The 20,096-nt window shown below is 49.7% G+C and overlaps 1 protein-coding gene across 3 annotated transcripts; it reads left to right on the plus strand.

Moving 5' to 3' along the window:
- The first annotated feature begins 297 nt into the window (after nucleotides 1-297).
- On the plus strand, nucleotides 298-19,760 carry CDK11B (cyclin dependent kinase 11B). Of its 3 annotated transcripts, XM_055582498.1 has the most exons (21): nucleotides 460-476; nucleotides 2,913-3,036; nucleotides 3,111-3,157; nucleotides 3,829-3,944; nucleotides 5,105-5,232; nucleotides 6,245-6,383; nucleotides 13,967-14,103; nucleotides 14,467-14,589; nucleotides 14,863-14,958; nucleotides 15,040-15,195; nucleotides 15,383-15,448; nucleotides 15,983-16,158; nucleotides 16,869-16,959; nucleotides 17,432-17,553; nucleotides 17,735-17,840; nucleotides 18,046-18,167; nucleotides 18,245-18,352; nucleotides 18,433-18,549; nucleotides 18,640-18,788; nucleotides 18,878-19,067; nucleotides 19,152-19,760. In XM_055582498.1, the coding sequence occupies exons 3-21, from the start codon at nucleotides 3,149-3,151 to the stop codon at nucleotides 19,242-19,244; spliced, it is 2,244 nt and encodes a 747-aa protein (XP_055438473.1). In that variant the 5' UTR covers nucleotides 460-476; nucleotides 2,913-3,036; nucleotides 3,111-3,148; the 3' UTR covers nucleotides 19,245-19,760. The 3 variants fall into 3 exon arrangements, with proteins under 3 accessions (XP_055438472.1, XP_055438473.1, XP_055438471.1); XM_055582497.1 differs by lacking the exon at nucleotides 3,111-3,157 and having other exon boundaries at nucleotides 298-476; XM_055582496.1 differs by lacking the exons at nucleotides 460-476; nucleotides 3,111-3,157 and adding an exon at nucleotides 492-866.
- The last annotated feature ends 336 nt before the right edge of the window (nucleotides 19,761-20,096 follow it).

The raw sequence follows: 20,096 nt of genomic DNA on the forward strand, positions 1-20,096 counted from the left end.
AACTTCAGCAGGTTTGAGGCCGAACCTCAGGATTCAATGTCTTTAAAAACCTTCGCAGGCGAGCCTGAGTAAGCACTGAGTCATCTCTGGTCTTCGCACAGCTTAAAATCCTGCGGTAACCGCCCTTCCCGCCCCGCTCCGTAAGCAAGATTCGTCTCCTTTTAGGAAGATTCAGGGTCTTGCCCCGGGGTCACGGGAGCGGGGAGAGAAGACACAGTCACGACCACCCAACCAGGCTGGTCCAGACACCTGCCGGCTCCGAGCCTCCGCCCCTAGAGTTGTCACCGGCCTGCGCCAAGGCCGGAAGTGACGCGCAGCGCGCTCCCGGCACTCTGTTCAGGGCGGGAGTCGGCGGCGGGGACGCGTCTTAGCTAGTCATCAGCCCGGCGCCGACGCAGGAAGTGACGACATTACTGTCGCGCGCCGGGCGCTGTTTCTTCTCAGGCTCCGGGACCGGCGGCGGCGGCGGCGCAGGGGTAAGTGGAGGCGGGGCGGGCAGGGCAGGGGCCACGGCGCGACCAGCTCACTCCATCTCTCCGGTCCCGGCGGGCCTCGGGCGCGTGGACCGGGCTGGGCTACACTCCTCGCCTCCCCGGCCCATCTCGCTCTGCGCGGAACTCGGAGTCGCGGAGGCGGCGGGCCCAGGCGTTCCCCGAGCTAACTCCAGCCCGGCCGAACCCCGGGTTAGCACGACTGAAACTCCAAAACCGGGCCCCGTTGCCTGGTTTGCGAGCGCGCCCTTCGAGTCCTTCACTCCAGACCTCCCCTAATCTTGTGATGGGGCTGCCGCCGTCAAATGGGCCAGTGGCCCACGCGGCCCAGGTGGTCTTTCAAATAAATTCTCCTGACGGCGAGAACAGTTCTCGGTGAGTGCTAGGTACCTAACTACGAGCTTTACCTGGGAGATCTCACTTAATCTTCTGTGATACCGTCACACAGGTGGTTTTCTTACCGTTTACAGAATGGTAAACTGAGGTGAAGTAACTTTCCCTAGACCGTACAGGAATGACAGAAAAGAGGTTGGAATACAAGCAGTCGCTTTCCGCGACCCATCATTCTTTTTTTGAAACCTTTCCCCCCGCCCCTTATTTTCCATTGTTAAAAATCAGTATAGTTGATTTACAATGTTGTAAATGTTAATGTTTCTGCTGTACAGCAAAGTGATTCATTTATATATATATATATATACACACACACACACGCATGTTTTTAATATTCTTTTCCATTATGATTTATCACAAGAAATTGAAAATAGTTCCCTGTGTTGTACAGTTGGATTTGGCTGTTAATCCATCGTATATATACTAGTTTGCATCTGCTAATCCCAAAGTCCCACTCCATCTCATTTCCATCCTTCCCCCTTGGTAATCCCCAGTCTTTTGTATATGTCTGTGAATCTGTTTCTGTTTCATAGATAAATTCACTTGTGTCATATGTTCGAGTCCACATACAAATGCTATCATAAAGTATTTGTCTTTCTGACTTCACTTAGTATGATAATCTCTAGGTCCATCTATGTCGCTGCAAATGGCATTTCATATTTTTTATTTATGGCTAAGTGGTATTCCTGTGTGTGTGTGTGGCATATATAGGTATATATACCACATCTTCTTTATCCAGTCATCTGTCAGTACACATTTAGATTGTTTCCATGTCTTGACTATTGTGAATAGTGCTGCTATGAACATAGAAGGCACATGTATAACTTTCTTAATTATAGTTTTGTCTGGATATATGTTCAGGAGTGGGATTGCTGGGTCATAGGGTAGCTCTGTTTTTAGTTTTCTGAGGAGCTTCCATACTGTTCTCCATAGTGGCTGCAGAAATTTACATTCCCACCAACAGTGTAGGAGGGTTCCCTTTTCTCCACACCCTCTTCAGCATTTATTTGTTGTTGTTCAGTCACTCAGTCATGTCTGAGTCTTTGCGACTCTATGGACAGACATGCCAGACTTCCCTGTCCTTCACGATCTCCCGGAGCTTGCTGAAACTCATGTCCATTGAGTCGGTGATGCCATCCAACCATCTCATCCCCTGTGATCCCCTTCTCCTCCTGCCTTCAATCTTGCCTAGCATCAGTCTTTTCCAATGAGTTGACTCTTTGCCATTAACAATTTTCAAAATAAATGAACCAGTAATGATGGCCAACCAGTGTGAGGTGATATCTCATTATATTTTTGATTTACATTTCTCTGATAACTAGTGATGTTGAGCATCTCTGCATGTGCGTGTTGGTCATTTGTATTTCTTCTCTGGAGAAATGTCTATTCAAGTCTTCAGTCCATTTTTCTATTGAGTTTTCTGGGTTTTGTTATTGAGTTGTGTGAGGTGTGTGTATATTTTGGAAACTAAACCCTTGTCAGTCACACTGTTTGCAGATATTTTCTCCCAGCCCATAGGTTGTCTTTTCGTTTTGTTCATCATTTCTCTGCTGTGTAAAAGCTTGTGAGTTTGATTAGGTCCCATTTGTTTAGTTTTGCTTTTATTTCTATTGCCTTGGAGACTTACTAAGGAAACATTGGTACGATTTGTGTCAGATATTGTTTTGCCTATGACGTCTTCCAGGAGTTTTAGAGTGTCATGTCTTATGTTTAAGTCTTTAAGCCATTTTGAGTTTATTCTTGTGTATGGTATGAGGATGTGTTTGAATTTCATTGATTTATATTCAGCTGTCTAACTTTCCCAGCACCACTTGCTGAAGAGATTTTTTTTCTCCATGGTATGTTCTTGCCTCCTTTGTCGAAGATTAATTGACCATAGGTGTGTGGGTTTATTTCTGGCATAGCTCATCCCTCTTAAAGATTTCTACTGAAGCGCTCAAAAGTGGTGAGGCAGAAGTGTTCAGGAACAGCATAGCATCAAACCATAGCTTGCTGTGTCCTGAAGCAGTTTGAATTCTTGTCTTTTTGCAGTGTTTTAACTCAAATGGGTGATGAAAAGGACTCTTGGAAAGTGAAAACTTTAGATGAAATTCTTCAGGAAAAGAAACGACGGAAGGAACAAGAGGAGAAAGCAGAGATAAAACGCTTAAAAAATGTAAGCTATGTTTTTTAAGTAAGTGTTTTTATTTTAAAGGAGATTTAATTTCTTTGCCCTCATTTTTCCATTAGAACAACGCTTCTTCGGTGAAGTTCTTTTGTACTTCCAAATGTCTCAGGTGAGCCCAAAATCTATTCTAAAAATTAACAAAAACATTCAGATGCTCAGTTTACTTTGAAGACAGATTGATAACTTACTAAAAAGCTGCATATAGATGACCACAGCTACATGGAAAACAAAGTATTTTGAACCTAAAATCATTAGTGCAGTTGAACTAATTTTTCTCATTTCATCATTACATTCATGATACCATTTCCAAGTATTTTTTACTGTAGTAGGAAGTTGCCTTGAAATTAATGTTTTACACCTTTCTTGGTTTGCCTAATAACATAGGAAAAGTTTAGTAATTTAATGAGGAGCATTGAAAGAAATACCCCTTCTTTAAGATTAGCAACAGACTTTTCTTACATATTTATGAGATATTGCAAATTATTTGGTGTATGAACTATGCTTTAAGGCTCAGTTTTGGCTCATATAAACAACTAACATACTTGGCATAGAGTCTAATGTCCCTTTACATATATGCTGGTTTTAATTTCTCCGGTTCTGGTTTACAGAGTTATTTGTAATTCTGATGTCATGGGATTTGAATGAAAGTTTTTTAGATTTTATCACATTGGTCATATGAAAAAGTGTGTATGAAAGTTGGTTTTGGGATGTTAGCAAGGTTTGCATCTTATTAAAAATAGGCTTATCTGTAAGGAAAAGTACTCTCTCCTTGCTTCTTAGTCTGATGACCGGGATTCCAAGCGGGATTCCCTTGAGGAGGGGGAGCTGAGGGACCACCGCATGGAGATAACAATAAGGAACTCGCCATACAGAAGAGAGGACTCTATGGAAGACAGGTGAGCAGGGTGCAGCCCTGAGGAGCTTGCAGGCTGCAGGTGCGCTCACATCTGGCTGTGTGTGACCCTTATGGCCCTTCTCAGTGTGATTTTGTAAGTTGGAGGTCATGACCTCCATGGAAATGAGCCTTGTGTGATGTCAGGTACCAGCTCCCCACTCTGCTTAGGAGAAGTGTGAGTGTGTGCTCCTTTCTTTGTGATTGCTCTTCAGTGAAGTCAACACAACTCACATAGTACATTTAAGGAATTGGGTGTCTGTGATGATTTCTATACATACTGTCTAAAATTACCTACAAATAAACCAGAGTTGCTGCTGAAAGATACTTGAGCGAGGCCTAGGAGAAACAGAAACAGAAGCAGTCCTGCCAAAGCTGCACCTCTGACATTTCTTCCTATACTGTGGCTTCTCGCTTTTTTTCCCTTCATGTCCATCATCAAACAGTCAAAAACACTATAACCAGAAATTAAGGCAAAAAGGTATAGACTGTGCATTCTCCCAAGGTTTTGGTTTTATACTCAGTTGGGAATATGAAATGACCTTTTGAGGTCATTAAGTTTGACTAAAATTGTGGGACCTTCTTTTTTAACAGCTTTTTTAAGTGAGAGACTGCACAGATTTAATGTATGCAGTTTGATAAGTTGTTATACACGATCAAGATAATTAACACTGCATGTCTGTCACACCCTAGAGTTTCCTCAGAGAGCATTTTTGTTCCATATAGCACACTGATTTCCACTGTACTTTCCATCTGAATCTGTGTTTAATACACAGTTTGGGCTTAAGTTTCATAATCGTTGTTATTAAAGTCAGTAAGTCGTGTCTGGCTCTTTTGCGACCCCAACGGACTGTAACCCACCAGGCTCCTCTGTCCTTGGGATTTCTCAGGCAAGAATACTGGAATGGGTTGTCATTTCCTTCTCCAGGGGATCTTTCCTACCCAGGGATAGAACACAGGTCTCCTGCATTGGCAGGCATATTCTTTATGGCTGAGCCACCAGGGAAGCCTGAGTGTCATAATGAGCACAGTCTTTGAGGTGACGGTGGAGGCTCTCCTTTATATTCTGAACCCTTCCTTTCCCTGGGTTGGGGAGACTCCCTGATGCCCTGGTGCTCCCTACTTCCCTCTCAGGTGACATAATGCCATGGTGTCTCATTGCAGAGGAGAGGAAGATGATTCATTGGCTATCAAACCACCCCAGCAGATGTCTCGGAAGGAAAAAGCACATCACAGGAAAGACGAAAAGAGAAAAGAGAAACGTAGGCATCGCAGTCACTCAGCAGAAGGGGGTACAGAGCATTTGTTTCATTTTGTGTTGTGTTTAGATACGGTCTCCTTCCTACTTCATGATCTGCTACGTTCTTCAGAGCTCAGCTGAGAGAGAAAAGAATAAAATTTTAGCTAAAAGTATAAATTTATTATAGATCATTCTGAATAGATACTTCATTTTCCTTTTGGTGTATTTTCCCCTCACTGCATTGTTGTGGGGAAGCTGGTTTATGTCTTAATTCAGCGTGGGAAGGCCGCTCTTCAGTGCTCAATTGCTTTTAAGAAACAGATGCTTGATAAAGTCCAAGTAGTGAGTTTGCTGTCACACCAATATCAAGAACTTCTTAGGGGTATTGGGAAACTGAACCTGGGCCTGATGTAAATCTTGTTAAACGCAGTTGGCTAATGTGGTTTATAATGTGATGCAGAAACTAAAAGGAGTTAAGCTTTGTCTTGTGTTCTTTACAAAGGATGACTTTTTTAAAATCATGAGACTAATGTAGCCTAATCACAGTTTATTTAATACAGAAAATTGAGAAGATAGAGACCACAGTTCTGTTCGTGATAATCACATTATTTTTGTTTTTTTCTTAACTTCAGGCTTACTGCATAGCATTTTATGTCTTCGTCTTTTTTTTTTTTTTAAACAAAAGTCATGGTTGTTTCTCCAAGTCTTTTTTTTTGGCTGCACTGGGTCTTCGTTGCTACTCAGGCTTTCTCCAGCTGCAGTGAGCAGGGGCTACTCTTTGTTGCAGTGCAGGTTTCTCATTGCAGGGGCTTCTCTTGTTGCAGAGCATAGGCTGTAGGACACACAGGCTTCAGTTGTTGAGGCACATGGGCTTAATTGCTCCACAGCATGTGGGATCTTCCTGGACTGGGGATCAAACCCTTGTCCCCTGCATTGGTAGGTGGATCCTTAACCACTGCACCACCAGGGAAGTCACTGATTAGATATTTTTTCTTTTTTTCACTGGGTATTGTTGAGTTTTGGAGGTTAAGTCTCCTCTCACGACACATGCTGTTTACCCATAGGGAAGCATGCCAGAGTGAAAGAGAAGGAGCGGGAGCACGAGCGCCGGAAGCGGCACCGGGAGGAGCAGGACAAGGCTCGGAGGGAGTGGGAGCGGCAGAAGCGGAGGGAGCTGGCCCGGGAGCACTCGCGCAGGGAGAGGTAGGTGCCCTGATGACAGCAGAGAGGGCACACAGGTCACACAGACGAGAACTGGGCAGGAAGCGGCCCAGAGGTTTGTCCTGAAGGAAGCAAGGGCTCCCTGCACATGGGGCTGCACGTGTGAGGTGACAGAAGTTGACGAGGGGAACAAAAACCTGTGCACCAAGGCTGCTCAGGTGCCCAGGAGCCCAGCTGAGCGGGTGAGAGAATGTGGTCCTGACTCAAGGCAGAGTCCCCGACTCAGCTTCTGAGGTGGTCCCTCAGGGAAGGATACTGCTGGAGGGAGCTGGGAGTCTAGGAGGAGCTGAGAGGTGAAGAGTGAAGGTTTGGGCCAGACCTGCAACAGCGGGGGAAGGAGAGTAGGGCGGGGTGGTGGCCATTAGGGGGCGTGGGGCTGTCCACACCCTGAGACGACGTCCACGTGAGGGTGGTAAGGGACGAGCCTGGGGCGAGGTGGGCTAGGCCACTGTCCCATCCCGGTGGAGCCGTCCTGGAGGCGGCCCGTCCCTGCGTGTGCACCTGTGGCACAGCGAGGAGGGGCTTCGCTGTGGGTGACTCGCCGCCTGCTTGGCCGGTGGGTGTGTGCCAGGCGCCTGCTCTGTTCTAGGGACCTTGTCCAGGAAGACTGACCGACAAGGCGTATCGCTTAGGGTTCTCAGGGGTTACAATAGAAGTAGACTCGGGTTCTTCCAAACAAACAAACAAAAAAGACAAAGAAACGCCAAAGGCCCTGAAATGGCCAGGAGCTAGGACACCAGCCTCTGGTGCTTTTGTCTCCAGGGGCCTCTCTGTGGGCTCAGAGTCCCAGAGGAGTATCTGTTAACCCAGGTCTGTCCTCCATGGCCTAGGCGTGACCCCTAGGCTATGTCTGTGTCCTGTGGTCATTTCCAGGGAGAGCTTGGGAACTGGGCTGCTCTACAGGAGGGGAGTAGTAGGGTGGAATGTGTGGACATTCCCAGCAGCTGGGGCCCCACAAAGGGCAGGGAAAGCAGGTGTGAGAAGGGTCTATGTTTGCAGGCCCCATGCTCTGTCCAGTGTGGTGTGGGCACACAGCTATGCAGACACAGTAGTGACCCCAAGGAATCCATGCTTGAAAATAAAGAGAAGCAAAAAAAAAAAAGAAAATAAAGAGAAGCACATGAAACAGTGCAGCAGTGGCCACACTGTACAAGGCGAGCTCACAGGGTTAGCCTCACAGTCACTGAATGGCAGCAACTGGGAGGAAAGGTTGGAAGGCATGGTTGCTGCAGGACATTGTCTAGAATGTCCAGTGTTCAACAGAGAGCTCTAAGACAAATAGGATTTAACCCCTTCTAAGGAAGAAAAACATCATCGAAACAGTGTGTTCCAGACTTGGCGACCTAGAAGCATGGAACTTGAAGATGGACATCATGCCTTCTAATGACAGCGAGGAAAAGGTTGAAGAAAAGCTGAGGGAGCCTCCAGAACCGAGGGACAGTGTCTACGGGACCAGCATGTGCACAGTGGTAGTCCTGGAAGGAAGGGGGAACAGCTGAAAATGTCCCAAATTTGATGAAAAATATTTATCTACATATCAGAGAAGCTCAGTGAACCCCAAATAGTATAAGTACAAAGCAACAGTTGCACCGGGAAAACCAATGAGAAATTGGGGAAGGGCAGGAATGCTGGTAGCCCAAAATTCTGTGTCCATCACAGCCTGCCTCACAAGTGAGGGGCAAGTGAGCAGAGGCTTTCTGCCAGCAACGTGGGCCTTCTGTGAAATGCTTAAGGACAACCTTCAAGCTGAGCAGAAATGACACCAGAAGAAAAGGCCAGCCCTGGGCGTGGCTGAATTGCAGGTTGGGACATGCTTCTTCTGTAAACATGCTTCTTCTCCCATCTTGTCTGAATTACTACAAGAGACACAGGATTGCATAAAACAGTGATTAAAACACTGTGTGGTCAAGTAGCCATAATGTGTATAAACTGCAGGAGGAAACAGGAGTGGGGGCTGTATGTGAACAAGATCTGCATTTCCTGGAGCTTAATCTCATGAGATGCACACTGCAATCTCTAGAGCAACTTCTAAAAAGTAGTAAATAGAGGAATTAAAATGGTTTGCTCACAACCCCCATTTAAACCCCAAATGGGTAACTGCCTGGTAGTCCAGTGATTAGGACTCCCCCTTCTGCCGCAGGGGGCCTGGTTTTGATCCCCGGTTGGGAAATTAAGATCCTGCACGCCTCATGGTGCAGCCAAAAAAGAAACCATCCCAACTGGGAGAAACAGAGAAACCAAAAAACAAGACAAAAGAAGGTGGGGGTACGGGGGGCAGCAGCTGTATCCATAGTTACATTCAGTGTGAGATGGGTCTCTGCACCAAACATGGGAGAGCCTGTCAGACAGAAAAGCAAGATCCAGCTGTGTGCTGTGTCAGAGGGACATCTTAGAGTTGGAGACAAAAGTAGGTTGAAAGTAAAGGAGGAGGACTTTGTTGGAGGTCCAGTGGGTAGGATTCCATACTTCCAATGCAAGGGGCACAGGTTCGATCCCTGGTCGTGGAACTAGGATCCCACACCCCATGTGGCAGCCAGAAAATGAAATCATGGGAAAGGATGGCCCATGCGCACGACAACGGTAAAAAATTGGGGGAGGCTACACTGGCTACACTGACGTCAGACAAAATGGATGTTACGAGACACTGGAGGTCGAGACCCTCATGACGACATAAATGCAGAGCAGGAAGATGCGACCAGGGTAAATGTTTTGGCACCTGGTGTTGGACCCCACCCTGACCCAACTGAAGGGAGTCCATTGATTCTGGGTGGAAGCATTGGGGTCCCATGCCAGTCATCAGTAGTAAAGCTGGAGAAAATCAGCAAGGATGTAGACAATTTGGAAGATGCTACCAGCCAAACATCCTGACAGGTGGGCACAGCAGTGCAGCTGCAGGACGCACGTCGTCTGAAAGCTTCTAGGATGTGTTTCCACAAAACTCCAAGCTGTGTCAGGGGTCTCAGAAGAACTGAGGCTGAACAAAGTGTGCCCTCTTAACACAGAAGAGTTCAATTAAAGTTCGCAACAGAAAGAAACTGGGCCAGGCGGGGTATCCTCAGATGTTTGAAATCCAACAACCCATTTCTGAAAAACCTATGGCTGGCACAAGAAACGATGAGGAAAAATATAAAATATTTGACTTTTTATTTTGGGGGGCTGAAAAATACATACAACTTGTGGGATCTTAGTTCTCTGATCAGGGATCGAACCCAGGCCCCACCAGTGAAAGTGCCCAGTCCTAATCACTGGACCGCCAGGGAACTCCCTGGAAATGTTTTGAACTAAATGAGAATAGAAGCAGTACATCAGAACCTAGGGCTGCGGCTACCGTTTTGCTTAAAGTGAAGTGTTTTGGCTGTAAACACCTAAACCAGATCCCTGCGTGGGGCTATGGCTCCCTTCCTTTCCTTAGATGGAAGGCCCAGGAAGACTTGCCTTCTAGTAGAAGTGGATTAAAATTATGCACACCTGGGGAAAGCCCTGGTGCGTCTCAGAGCATCAGCTGAGCAGAATGACCAGGTGGGGTTTCAGCCCCAGGCAGTTACCTCCTTGGACCAGAACTTTCCTCTCTGCCGGTTGTTAGGGATGAGGTTAACAGGACTCGAGTTCTGGTTTTTAAAAGCCCTTTGTGGGCTGTAAAACCCAGCTCAGTTCAGTTTAGTCGCTGAGTCGTGTTGGACTCTGCACCCGATGGATTGCAAAACGCCAGGCTTCCCTGTCCATCACCAACTCCTAGAGCTTGCTCAAACTCATGTCCATCCAGTCGGTGATGCCATCGAACCATCTCATCCTCTGTTGTCCCCTTCTGCTGCCTTCAATCTTTCCCAGGTCTTTTCAACCTGTCGGCTCCTCCCATCAGGTGGCCAAAGGATTGGAACTTCAGCTTCAGCATCAGTCCTTCCAATGAATATTCAGGACTGATTTCCTTTAGGATTGACTGATTTGCTCTCCTTGCAGTCTAAGGGACTCTCAAGAGTCCTCTCCAACACCACAATTCAAATGCATCAGTTCTTCAGTGCTCAGCTTTCTTTATGGTCCAACTCTCACATCCATACATGACTATTGGAAAACCATAGCTTTGACTAGACAAACCTTTGTTGGCAAAGTAATGTCTCTGCTTTTTAATATGCTATCTAGGTTGGTCATAGCTTTTCTTCCAAGGAGCAAGCATCTTTTAATTTTATGGCTGAAGTCACCATCTGCAGTGATTTTGGAACCCCCCAAAATAAAGTCTCACTGTTTCCACATTTTCCCCATCTGTTTGCCATGAAGTGATGGGACCAGATGCCATGATCTTAGTTCTTTGACTGTTGAGTTTTAAGCAAACTTTGTCACTCTCATCTTTCACTTTGATCAAGAGGCTCTTTAATTCTTCTTTGCTTTCTGCCATAAGGGTGTTCTCGTCTGCATATCTGAGGTTATTGATATTTCTCCTGGCAGTCTTGATGCCAGCTTGTGCATCATCCAGCCCAGCATTTCACATGATGTACTCTGCATATAAATTAAATAAGCAGGGTGACAGTATACAGCCTTGGAATACTCCTTTCCCAATTTAGAACCAGTCCATTGTTCCATGTCTAGTTCTCACTGTTGCTTCTTGACTTGCATACAGATTTCTCAGGAGACAGGTAAGGTGGTCTGGTATTCTCCTCTCTTGAAGAATTTTCAACAGTTTGTTGTGATCCACATAGTCAAAGGCTTTGGTGTACTCAATAAAGCAGTAGTAGATGTTTTTCTGGAACTCTTGCTTTTTCAATAATCCAGTGGATGTTGGCAATTTGATCTCTGCTTCCTCTGCCTTTTCTAAATCCAGCCTGAATATCTGGAAGTTCTTGGTTCATGTACTGTTGAAGCCTCGATTGGAGCATTTTGAGCATGACTTCCCTAGCATGTGAGATGAGTGCAATTGTATGGTAGTTTGAACATTCTTTGGCATTGCCTTTCTTTGAGATTGGAATGAAAACTGACCTTTTCCACCCCTGTGGCCACTGCTGAGTTTTCCAAATTTGCTGGCATGTTGAGTGCAGCACTTTGACAGCATCATCTTTTAGGACTTGAAATAGCTCCACTGGAATTCCATCACTTCCACTAGCTTTGTGTGTAGTGATGCTTCCTAAGGCCCACTTGACTTTGGACTCCAGGATATCTGGCTTTGGTGAGTCATCACACCATCGTCGTTATCTAGGTCATTAAGATCTTTTTTGTATAGTTCTGTGTATATTGCCACTTCTTCTTAATATCTTCTGTTTCTGTTAGGTCCATGCCATTTCTGTATTTTATTGTGCCCATCTTTGCATGAAATGTTCCCTTGTTATCTCTAATTTTCTTAAAGAGATCTCTAGTCTTTCCCATTCTGTTGTTTTAATCTTTTTTTTTTTTTTTTTTTTTTGCATTGATCACTGAGGAGGCTTTCTTATCTCTCTGTGCTATTCTTTGGAACTCTGCATTTAGATGGGTATATCTTCCCTTTTCTCCTTTGCCTTTCACGTCTCTTCTTTTCTCAGCTATTTGCAAGGCCTCCTAAGATAACCATTTTGCCTTTTTGCATTTCTTTTTCTTGGGGATGGTCTTGATCCTGCCTCCTGTAGGATGTCACAAACCTCCATCCATAGTTCTTCAGGCCCTCTGTATGTCAGATCTAATCCCTTGAATCTATTTGTCGCTTCCACTGTATAATTGTAACGGATTTGATTTAGGTCATACCTGAATGGCTTAGTGGTTTTCCCTACTTTCTTCCATTTAAGTCTGAATTTGGCAATAAGGAGTTCATGATCTGAGCCACAGTCAGCTCCCGGTCTTGTTTTTGCTGACTGTATAGAGCTTCTTCTTCTCTGGCTGCAAAGAATATAATCAGTCTGATTTTGGTATTCATCATCTGGTGATGTCCATGTGTAGAGTCTTCTCTTGTGTTGTTGGAAGAGGCTGTTTGCTATGATCAGTGCATTCTCTTGGCAAAACTCTGTTACCCTTTGCCCTGCTTCATTTTGTACTCTAAGGCCAAACTTGCCTCTTACTCCAGGTATCTCTTGACTTCCTACTTTTGCATTCCAGTCCCTATAATGAAAAGGACATCTTTTTTGGTGTTAGTTCTAGAAGGTCTTGTAGGTCATCATAGAACCATTCAACTTCAGCTTCTTCAGCATTAGTGGTTGGGGCATAGACTTGGATTACTGTGTTATTGAATGGTTTGCCTTGGAACCGAACAGAGCTCATTCTGTCATTTTTAAGACTGCACCCACGTATTGTATTTAACTTACATGAAGAGTACATCATGCAAAACGCCGGGCTTTATGAAGCACAAGCTGGCATTAATATTGCTGGGAGAAGTATCAATAACCTCAGATATGCAGATGACACCACCCTTACTGCAGAAAATGAAAAGGAGCTAAAAAGCCTCTTGATGAAAGTGAAAGAGGAGAGTGAAAAAGCTGGCTTAAAACTCAACGTTCAAAAAACAAAGACCATGGCATCCAGTCCCATCACTTCATGGCAAGCAGATGTGGAGACAATAGAAACAGTGACAGACTTTATTTTCTTGGGCTCCAAAATCACTGCAGATGGTGACTGCAGCCATAAAATTAAAAGGCACTTGCTTCTTGGAAGAAAAGCTATGACCAACCTAGACAGCATATTAAAAAGCAGAGACATTTCTTTGCCAACAAAGGTTCTTCTAGTCAAAGCTATGGTTTTTCCAGAAGTCATGTATGGATGTGAGAGTTGGACCATAAAGAAAGCTGAGCACTGAAGAATTGATGCATTTGAACTGTGGTGGTGTAGAAGACTCTTGAGAGTCCCTTGGACTGCAAGGAGAGCAAATCAGTCAATCCTGAAGGAAATCAGTCCTGAATATTCATTGGAAGGACTGATGCTGAAGCTAAAGTTCCAATCCTTTGGCTACCTGATGGGAGGAGCTGACAGGTTGGAAAAGACCTGCATGCTGGGAAAGACTGAAGGCAGCAGAAGGGGACAACAGAGGATGAGATGGTTGGATGGCATCACTGACTCGGCAGACATGAGTTTGAGCAAGCTACAGGATTGGTTATGGACATCCATTTCTTCTAAGGGATTCTTGCCCACAGTAGTAGATACAATGGTCATCTGAATTAAATTCTCCCATTCTTGTCCATTTTAGTTCACTGATACCTAAAATGTTGATGTTCACCCTTGCCATCTCCTGTTTGACCACTTCTAATTTACCTTAATTCAGGGACCTAACATTCCAGGTTCCTGTGTAATCTTGTTTACAGCCTCCGACTGTGTACCTCCGTCACCAGTCACATCTACAACTGGGTGTTGTTTTCGCTTTGGCTCCTTCACTTCATTCTTTCTGGAGGTATTTCTCCACTCTTCTCTAGGTGCATGCTGGGCACCTACTGACCTGGGGAGTATATCTTTCACTGTTGTATCTTTTTGCCTTTTCATACTGTTCACTGGGTTCTCACGGCAAGAATACTGAAATGGCTTGCCAGAGGGATAGTTTATAAATGCCCCAAAAAGCACTGAGGGCCAAAAAGAAAGCTTCCGGTTTCGGGGGTGAGAAAAGATGTGGCGTCCTCCTGTTCCAGGGACCGCCTCGAGCAGTTAGAGAGGAAGCGAGAACGGGAACGCAAGATGCGGGAACAGCAGAAGGAGCAGCGGGAGCAGAAGGAGCGGGAGCGGCGGGCAGAGGAGAGGCGCAAGGAGAGGGAGGCCCGGCGGGAAGGTGGGCGGGGCCCCGGAGGTGGATGGAGCCCGGGAGTTGGGCGGGGCGGGAGGGTAGGGGAAGGCTGAAGGAGGGCAAGGTGGGCGGGGGCGAGCGAGAGGGCTAGGTGACACTGCAGGTCCCGGGGTGTGAGCTGTGCACCCTGGATAGCGATGTCTGGTGTCCACCTCCCTAATGCCCAGTGGGTGATAGGCCTGGGCTTGAGGAGGCGGGTTCTGTCCCCTGCCTTTGACCAGTAGAGAGCAGTCTTGAATGCCCACGTGGGTCCTCTGGTGGCTTCCTGGGCTTCTTCCCGGGCCATAGGCATGTGTGCGCCTAGAGGAAAAGGGGACTGCCCCCAGCCCCTATGCTGTTCTTGCGCAGTGTCTGCACATCACCGGACCGTGAGAGAGGATTACAGCGACAAAGTGAAAGCCAGCCACTGGAGCCGTAGCCCGCTCCGGCCTCCTCGAGAAAGACTTGAGCCAGGGGACAGCCGGAAGCCAGGTAAGGCCGCACAGTGCCTGCGGACCCAGCACAGGGTGGTCTTTGCTAGGGGGACACCTGAGTTCAGAGACTGATGCTTCACAACATCACAGGGTGCTGCAGTACCTGTGTGTGTGAAGGGCTATTTGTGTAAGTTCATGTGCTGGAGGATTTGAAGACTTGTCTTCCTCCCTTGGTCTGTAGATGAGCTGGTTCTCTTATATGAGAAGCACCATCTAATGTTTTATTTTAAAACATTGCCCCACATTAACCTTCAATGGTTTATTTTATAAGTGAAAGAAGAGAAAGTGGAAGAGAGAGACCTGCTGTCCGACCTGCAGGACGTCAGCGACAGCGAGAGGAAGACCAGCTCTGCTGAGTCCTCGTCAGGTGACTGCTTGCCCGGGCCTGCCCAACTCAGCCACCACAGGGCGGGCCCCAAGTTCACTGCTGCCTGTTTTCTTCCTAAAGCGGAGTCGGGGTCAGGTTCTGAGGAGGAGGAAGAGGAGGAGGAGGAGGAAGAGGGGAGCAGCAGTGAGGAGTCGGAGGAGGAAGAGGAGGAAGAGGAAGAAGAGGAGGAGGAGGAGACTGGAAGCAACTCGGAGGATGTGTCTGGACAGTCAGCCGGTGAGCTCGAGCCTGAGGCTTAATGTGATAGGAGCTTAGAAGTTACACAACAATAAAGTCTAAGTAAACAAATATCCATCTTGAAAATGCCTTGCTGACTGGGACCTCGTGAGACCCCCACTGATCATGTGAGGGCCCTTTGCTACCTCTTGTAGAGGGTCTTAGCTGACACCTGTTTCTCTTGCAGAAGAAGTGAGTGAAGAAGAAATGAGTGAAGATGAGGAGCGAGAGAATGAGAACCACGTCTTGGTTGGTGAGACGCCCCCAAGTGGTGGTTCACCTCTTCCTCGTCCACCTCTGACCAGGGTGCTTGACCCATGTCAGAGTTGTGGTGGGACCGTGACCCACAAATAACTCTTGTCTGTTGCACGTCCCACCCAGAAGCCACAGGGGCACCCAGCTGCTATGTCCAGGACCCAGCTGCTGGTTCCCTGGGCACCCTTCTGGGGGCTGCTCGGCCTGGACATTGGGACAGGAGCTAGAAAACACCAGCTGGGCTCTGACCACAGACCAGTCACTGGCCTGGGACTTTGTGGCCTCTGCCAACAGCCAGGCCAAGGCCTTGGGCCACTGGACACCAATTCTAGGCCGGCCTTCTCAGACAACTGGTCATTAGCTCACAGTGGTCCCGGCCTGGCCAGTGGCCCCAAGACATGGCGCCCTCTGTCCAGGGCAGTGGGACACAGTGTGTCCTGGCCCCCGGAGGCGCTCGTGCTCATATTCCCCCCAGAATGGGTGGGGGTTGTGACACTGTCTCTGGTTCTGAGATTGGGTTTAATTTCTGAAGTTCCAGAGTCACGGTTTGACCACGATTCTGGAGAGAGTGAAGAGGGGGAAGAGGAGGCGGGTGAGGGCACCCCCCAGAGCAGCGCCCTCACCGAAGGGGACTTTGTGCCTGACTCCCCAGCCCTGTCACCCATCGAGCTCAAGCAGGAGCTGCCCAAGTACCTGCCCGCCCTGCAGGTGAGGAACCTCCCCTTTGTTGCCCATGGATAGGGCTGGTGGCTGGGAGCAGAAGCTGGGTCCTCACTGTGGGGGTCTATCCCTGGCCAGGCCTGGCCCCCAGCCTCCGACATATCCCCTGTCATGGTCTGGTCTCTTGTCCAGTAGGCTTGCTGGAGGACAGCTCCTGCAACTGCAGCCAGGACTCCCACAAGGGGCCCCTGCATAAGAGTCAGGCCACCTCGTGTGCAGTCAGCTCTGCAGTCACTTCTGCCTCGGCCTGGGCAGATGGGCCGTTGACCTTCCTTGCCTTATTGCCCTGTGGGGGTCAGAGGGCAGTGGTGCGCATCGCCCTGCAATTCAGTAACCAAAGTGCTGCAGGGAGGGACTTGGGGGAGGGGCAGGTCCCAAGAGGGTGAGGGCCCAAGGTGCACTGAGGGTGCCATTGCTCCTGAGGGCTGCTGCACCAGCTGAGGGTGCAACACAGAGGGTCCCTGCTGTCTTGGCATCATCTTAGGATCAGTGGCTGGAGGTGTCACGGCGGGGCCAGTGCCCAGGGCCGGCTATTGGATAGAGGGCGCCTGCTCACTGAAGGAGTGAGCAGAGGCTGAGAAGATTATTGCTCCCAGGTCCTGCCTGAGCACCATCTGGGCCTCTGGAGATGTCTAGTTGAGGCTTTTCTGTGGGCCGTGAGCCTGGCTACCATGCCCTCACGCTGGTGCCTCCCCTAGGGCTGTCGGAGTGTGGAGGAGTTCCAGTGTCTGAACAGGATTGAGGAAGGCACCTACGGGGTGGTGTACAGAGCAAAGGACAAGAAGACAGGTGGGATGCAGCCCAGGGTGGTCCCCCACAGGGAAGGGGGTGTGGGACATGGACCAGGTGGCCCAGAGTGCCAGCCAGCACCACAGGCCCCTGTCACCTTCAGTGTCAAAGTCATTGGGCATGGTTCCTTCTGATCCCAGGGGTCACCGCTCCCCTGGTGCTGGCCCTCATGGGGCCTCACCTGGCTGGTGCACACCTGAGCAGCTGGCTCTTGGCACCCACAGAAGTCAGCCTGACCAAGAAGCCCTGTGCTGCTTGTGAGTATGAAGTTCACCAGGCCAGGCCTGGAGTGACAGCACCTGAGCAGGTGTGTGCCCCAGGGGCCAGGGCCTCAGAGACGGAGGCGGTCCAAGCTCTGAGCCCCCAGGGAGGCCAGTTGGCCACGTCCTGTGATTCTAGGGGACAGCCATAAATGGGAGCATGTGGGTAGAAGAAGGTCTCAGTGTCCGTCTTCTGGTAACTTACTTTTCAGATGAAATTGTGGCTCTAAAGCGACTGAAAATGGAGAAGGAGAAGGAGGGCTTCCCAATCACGTCACTGAGGGAGATCAACACCATCCTCAAGGCGCAACACCCCAATATCGTCACTGTCAGGGTGAGGCCCATGCACCTCTGCCCACAGGGCCCCAGTGCTGCGCCCCTGGTGGCCATCACACTTGGGGGGTCCCTGCTGTGTCACCGGGTGTCCGGCCCTGGGATCTCACGTCTCTTGGGAGCGCTGGTGGCAGCAGGGCTGGCTGGGGCCCTGACCCCTCGGACCTGCTGTTGTTTCCTAGGAGATCGTCGTGGGCAGCAACATGGACAAGATCTACATCGTCATGAACTACGTAGAGCACGACCTCAAGAGCCTCATGGAGACCATGAAGCAGCCTTTCCTGCCAGGTGGGTCCCAGTCAGTCCCATGGGGTGGCCCTGGACCCACATCCCCTGAGGGATGTCCCACCCTCAGGCTGTTTGGGCAGGGGTGGGGGGGCTGCTGACCTTGAACTGTGACCCTATCCCACTGGTTGCGCATATGCTGGAACGGCCAGTGGCTGCCACAGAGGCGAGTAGCCAGGCACCAGCCCTGTGCTGCCCGTTGCCACAGGGGAAGTGAAGACACTGATGATCCAGCTGCTGCGTGGAGTGAAGCACCTCCACGACAACTGGATCCTGCACCGAGACCTCAAGACGTCCAACCTGCTGCTGAGCCACGCGGGCATCCTCAAGGTGAGCCCTGCCGGGCGGCTGGGGGCAGGGCAGCTCTCAGCCTCGAGCCGTCTGCAACCCACCCTCTCCCCTCACAGGTGGGGGACTTCGGGCTGGCACGGGAGTATGGGTCCCCTCTGAAGGCCTACACCCCAGTGGTCGTGACGCTGTGGTACCGAGCCCCTGAGCTTTTGCTGGGAGCCAAGGTGAGTGTGGGTGTTCCAGAGCCCCCGGGGCATGCCGGCCCTCAGCCCCTGAGCACTCCCTGCCTCCTCCCTGGCCCCAGGAGTACTCCACGGCCGTGGACATGTGGTCGGTGGGCTGCATCTTTGGGGAGCTGCTGACTCAGAAGCCGCTATTCCCTGGGAAGTCGGAAATCGATCAGATCAACAAAGTGTTCAAGGTATGTGCCCGCTGGGGGCAAGTGCAGGTGCCCGGGCCAGGCCACCCTTCCCTGCACGACCCGAGTGTCTTGAGATGCTCCCTCTTGTAGGACCTCGGCACCCCCAGTGAGAAAATCTGGCCTGGCTACAATGACCTCCCAGCTGTCAAGAAGATGACCTTCACCGAGTACCCCTATAACAACCTCCGCAAGCGCTTCGGGGCTCTGCTCTCAGACCAGGGCTTCGACCTCATGAACAAGTGCGTCCTGCCCTGCGCCCCGCCCCTGCCCACCTTGGCCCTGCCCCCAGGCTGCCCCATTGGTGGCACATAGCACCTTTTTCTCCCAGGTTTCTGACATATTTCCCTGGGCGGAGAGTCAATGCAGAAGACGGCCTCAAGCATGAGTATTTCCGTGAGACCCCCCTCCCCATCGACCCCTCCATGTTCCCCACGTGGCCGGCCAAGAGCGAACAGCAGAGGGTGAAGCGAGGCACCAGCCCACGACCTCCAGAGGGAGGCCTGGGATACAGCCAGCTGGTAAGGGGTGGGCAGGAGCTGGGGAGAGGAGTCCCCGAGGCAGGGCTGGCCTGGCCCGGGCCCTACATGCCACTGTGTCCACAGGGCGACGACGACCTGAAGGAGACCGGCTTCCACCTCACCACCACAAACCAGGGGGCCTCGGCCGCGGGCCCAGGCTTCAGCCTCAAGTTCTGAGGCTCCCAGCCGACCTGGACCCACCCTGGGGAGCACCGACCGCGCAGGCGCTGGAGGCGGTGTCTGGGTCCAGACTGTGGACCGGGGCGCCACTGCCACAGGGCTGCCACGGGTACAACCTCAAGTCTTGGACTGCTGGCCTCGTGGGGTTTTCCACGTTTTCTTTTTATTTTATCTTGGCTTGTAAATTTGTAGGATTAAATCACATTTTCCTTGTTGTGGGAGGAAAGGCTGTACTTTTTCATATGACTTGGACTTGCCCTGTGAGGGAAGGATGGGCATTCGTACCCCCACACACTTGGCCACAGGAGGGCCATGCTGGGCGGTCACTGCTGGGACTGGGACCAGAGCTGTGGAGATTTTTGTAGTTTTTAAATCTTCAGGCTGCTGCTGGGGCACCTTCCTGCTGCTCAGTGCAGGGCCCCAGAACCAGGCATGTGAACTCTCAGCCACAGTGGGTTTTTGTACAAGGTTGTTACTGTGTTTTAAGATGTAGTAAAATATTCTTGGAGGAAAGGTCTGGTATATCCTTCTTTGAGCGGCTAGTCCTGTGCTGGATCCTGAGCTAGTGCTCCCTGCGAGTGCGGGGATCCTGGGCCCCCACACTCTTGATAGAAGTGGGGGATAAAGGGTGGCCTTCAACCCCACTTGGGCCCATCTCTTCCTGACTTGAAAGACCTCCAGCTACTAGTCTGGCTGGACAGGCTCTCTGTCTGGGGCCCCCACCTCCTCCAAACTAGTTCCTTTTGCTGGTGCCCCCAGCCCCGCTCCCCAGCTCACTCCACTCTTGCAGCCATGTGGGCCCTGCCTCCCCAGCACTGAGCACATGCCAGATCTGGCTCTAGTGGTCAG

This window comes from Bubalus kerabau, chromosome 5 (genome assembly GCF_029407905.1).
Source record: "Bubalus kerabau isolate K-KA32 ecotype Philippines breed swamp buffalo chromosome 5, PCC_UOA_SB_1v2, whole genome shotgun sequence".
Taxonomy (NCBI): Eukaryota; Metazoa; Chordata; class Mammalia; order Artiodactyla; family Bovidae; genus Bubalus; species Bubalus kerabau.

Coding starts and splice junctions, on each gene's coding strand:
- CDK11B (XM_055582496.1), top strand. CDS start 778: ATGGGGCTGCCGCCGTCAAATGGGCCAGTGGCCCACGCGGCCCAGGTG. Junction 3,037..3,828: donor AGATAAAACGCTTAAAAAAT/GTAAGCTATGTT, acceptor CTTGCTTCTTAG/TCTGATGACCGGGATTCCAA. Junction 18,550..18,639: donor AGATCAACAAAGTGTTCAAG/GTATGTGCCCGC, acceptor TCCCTCTTGTAG/GACCTCGGCACCCCCAGTGA.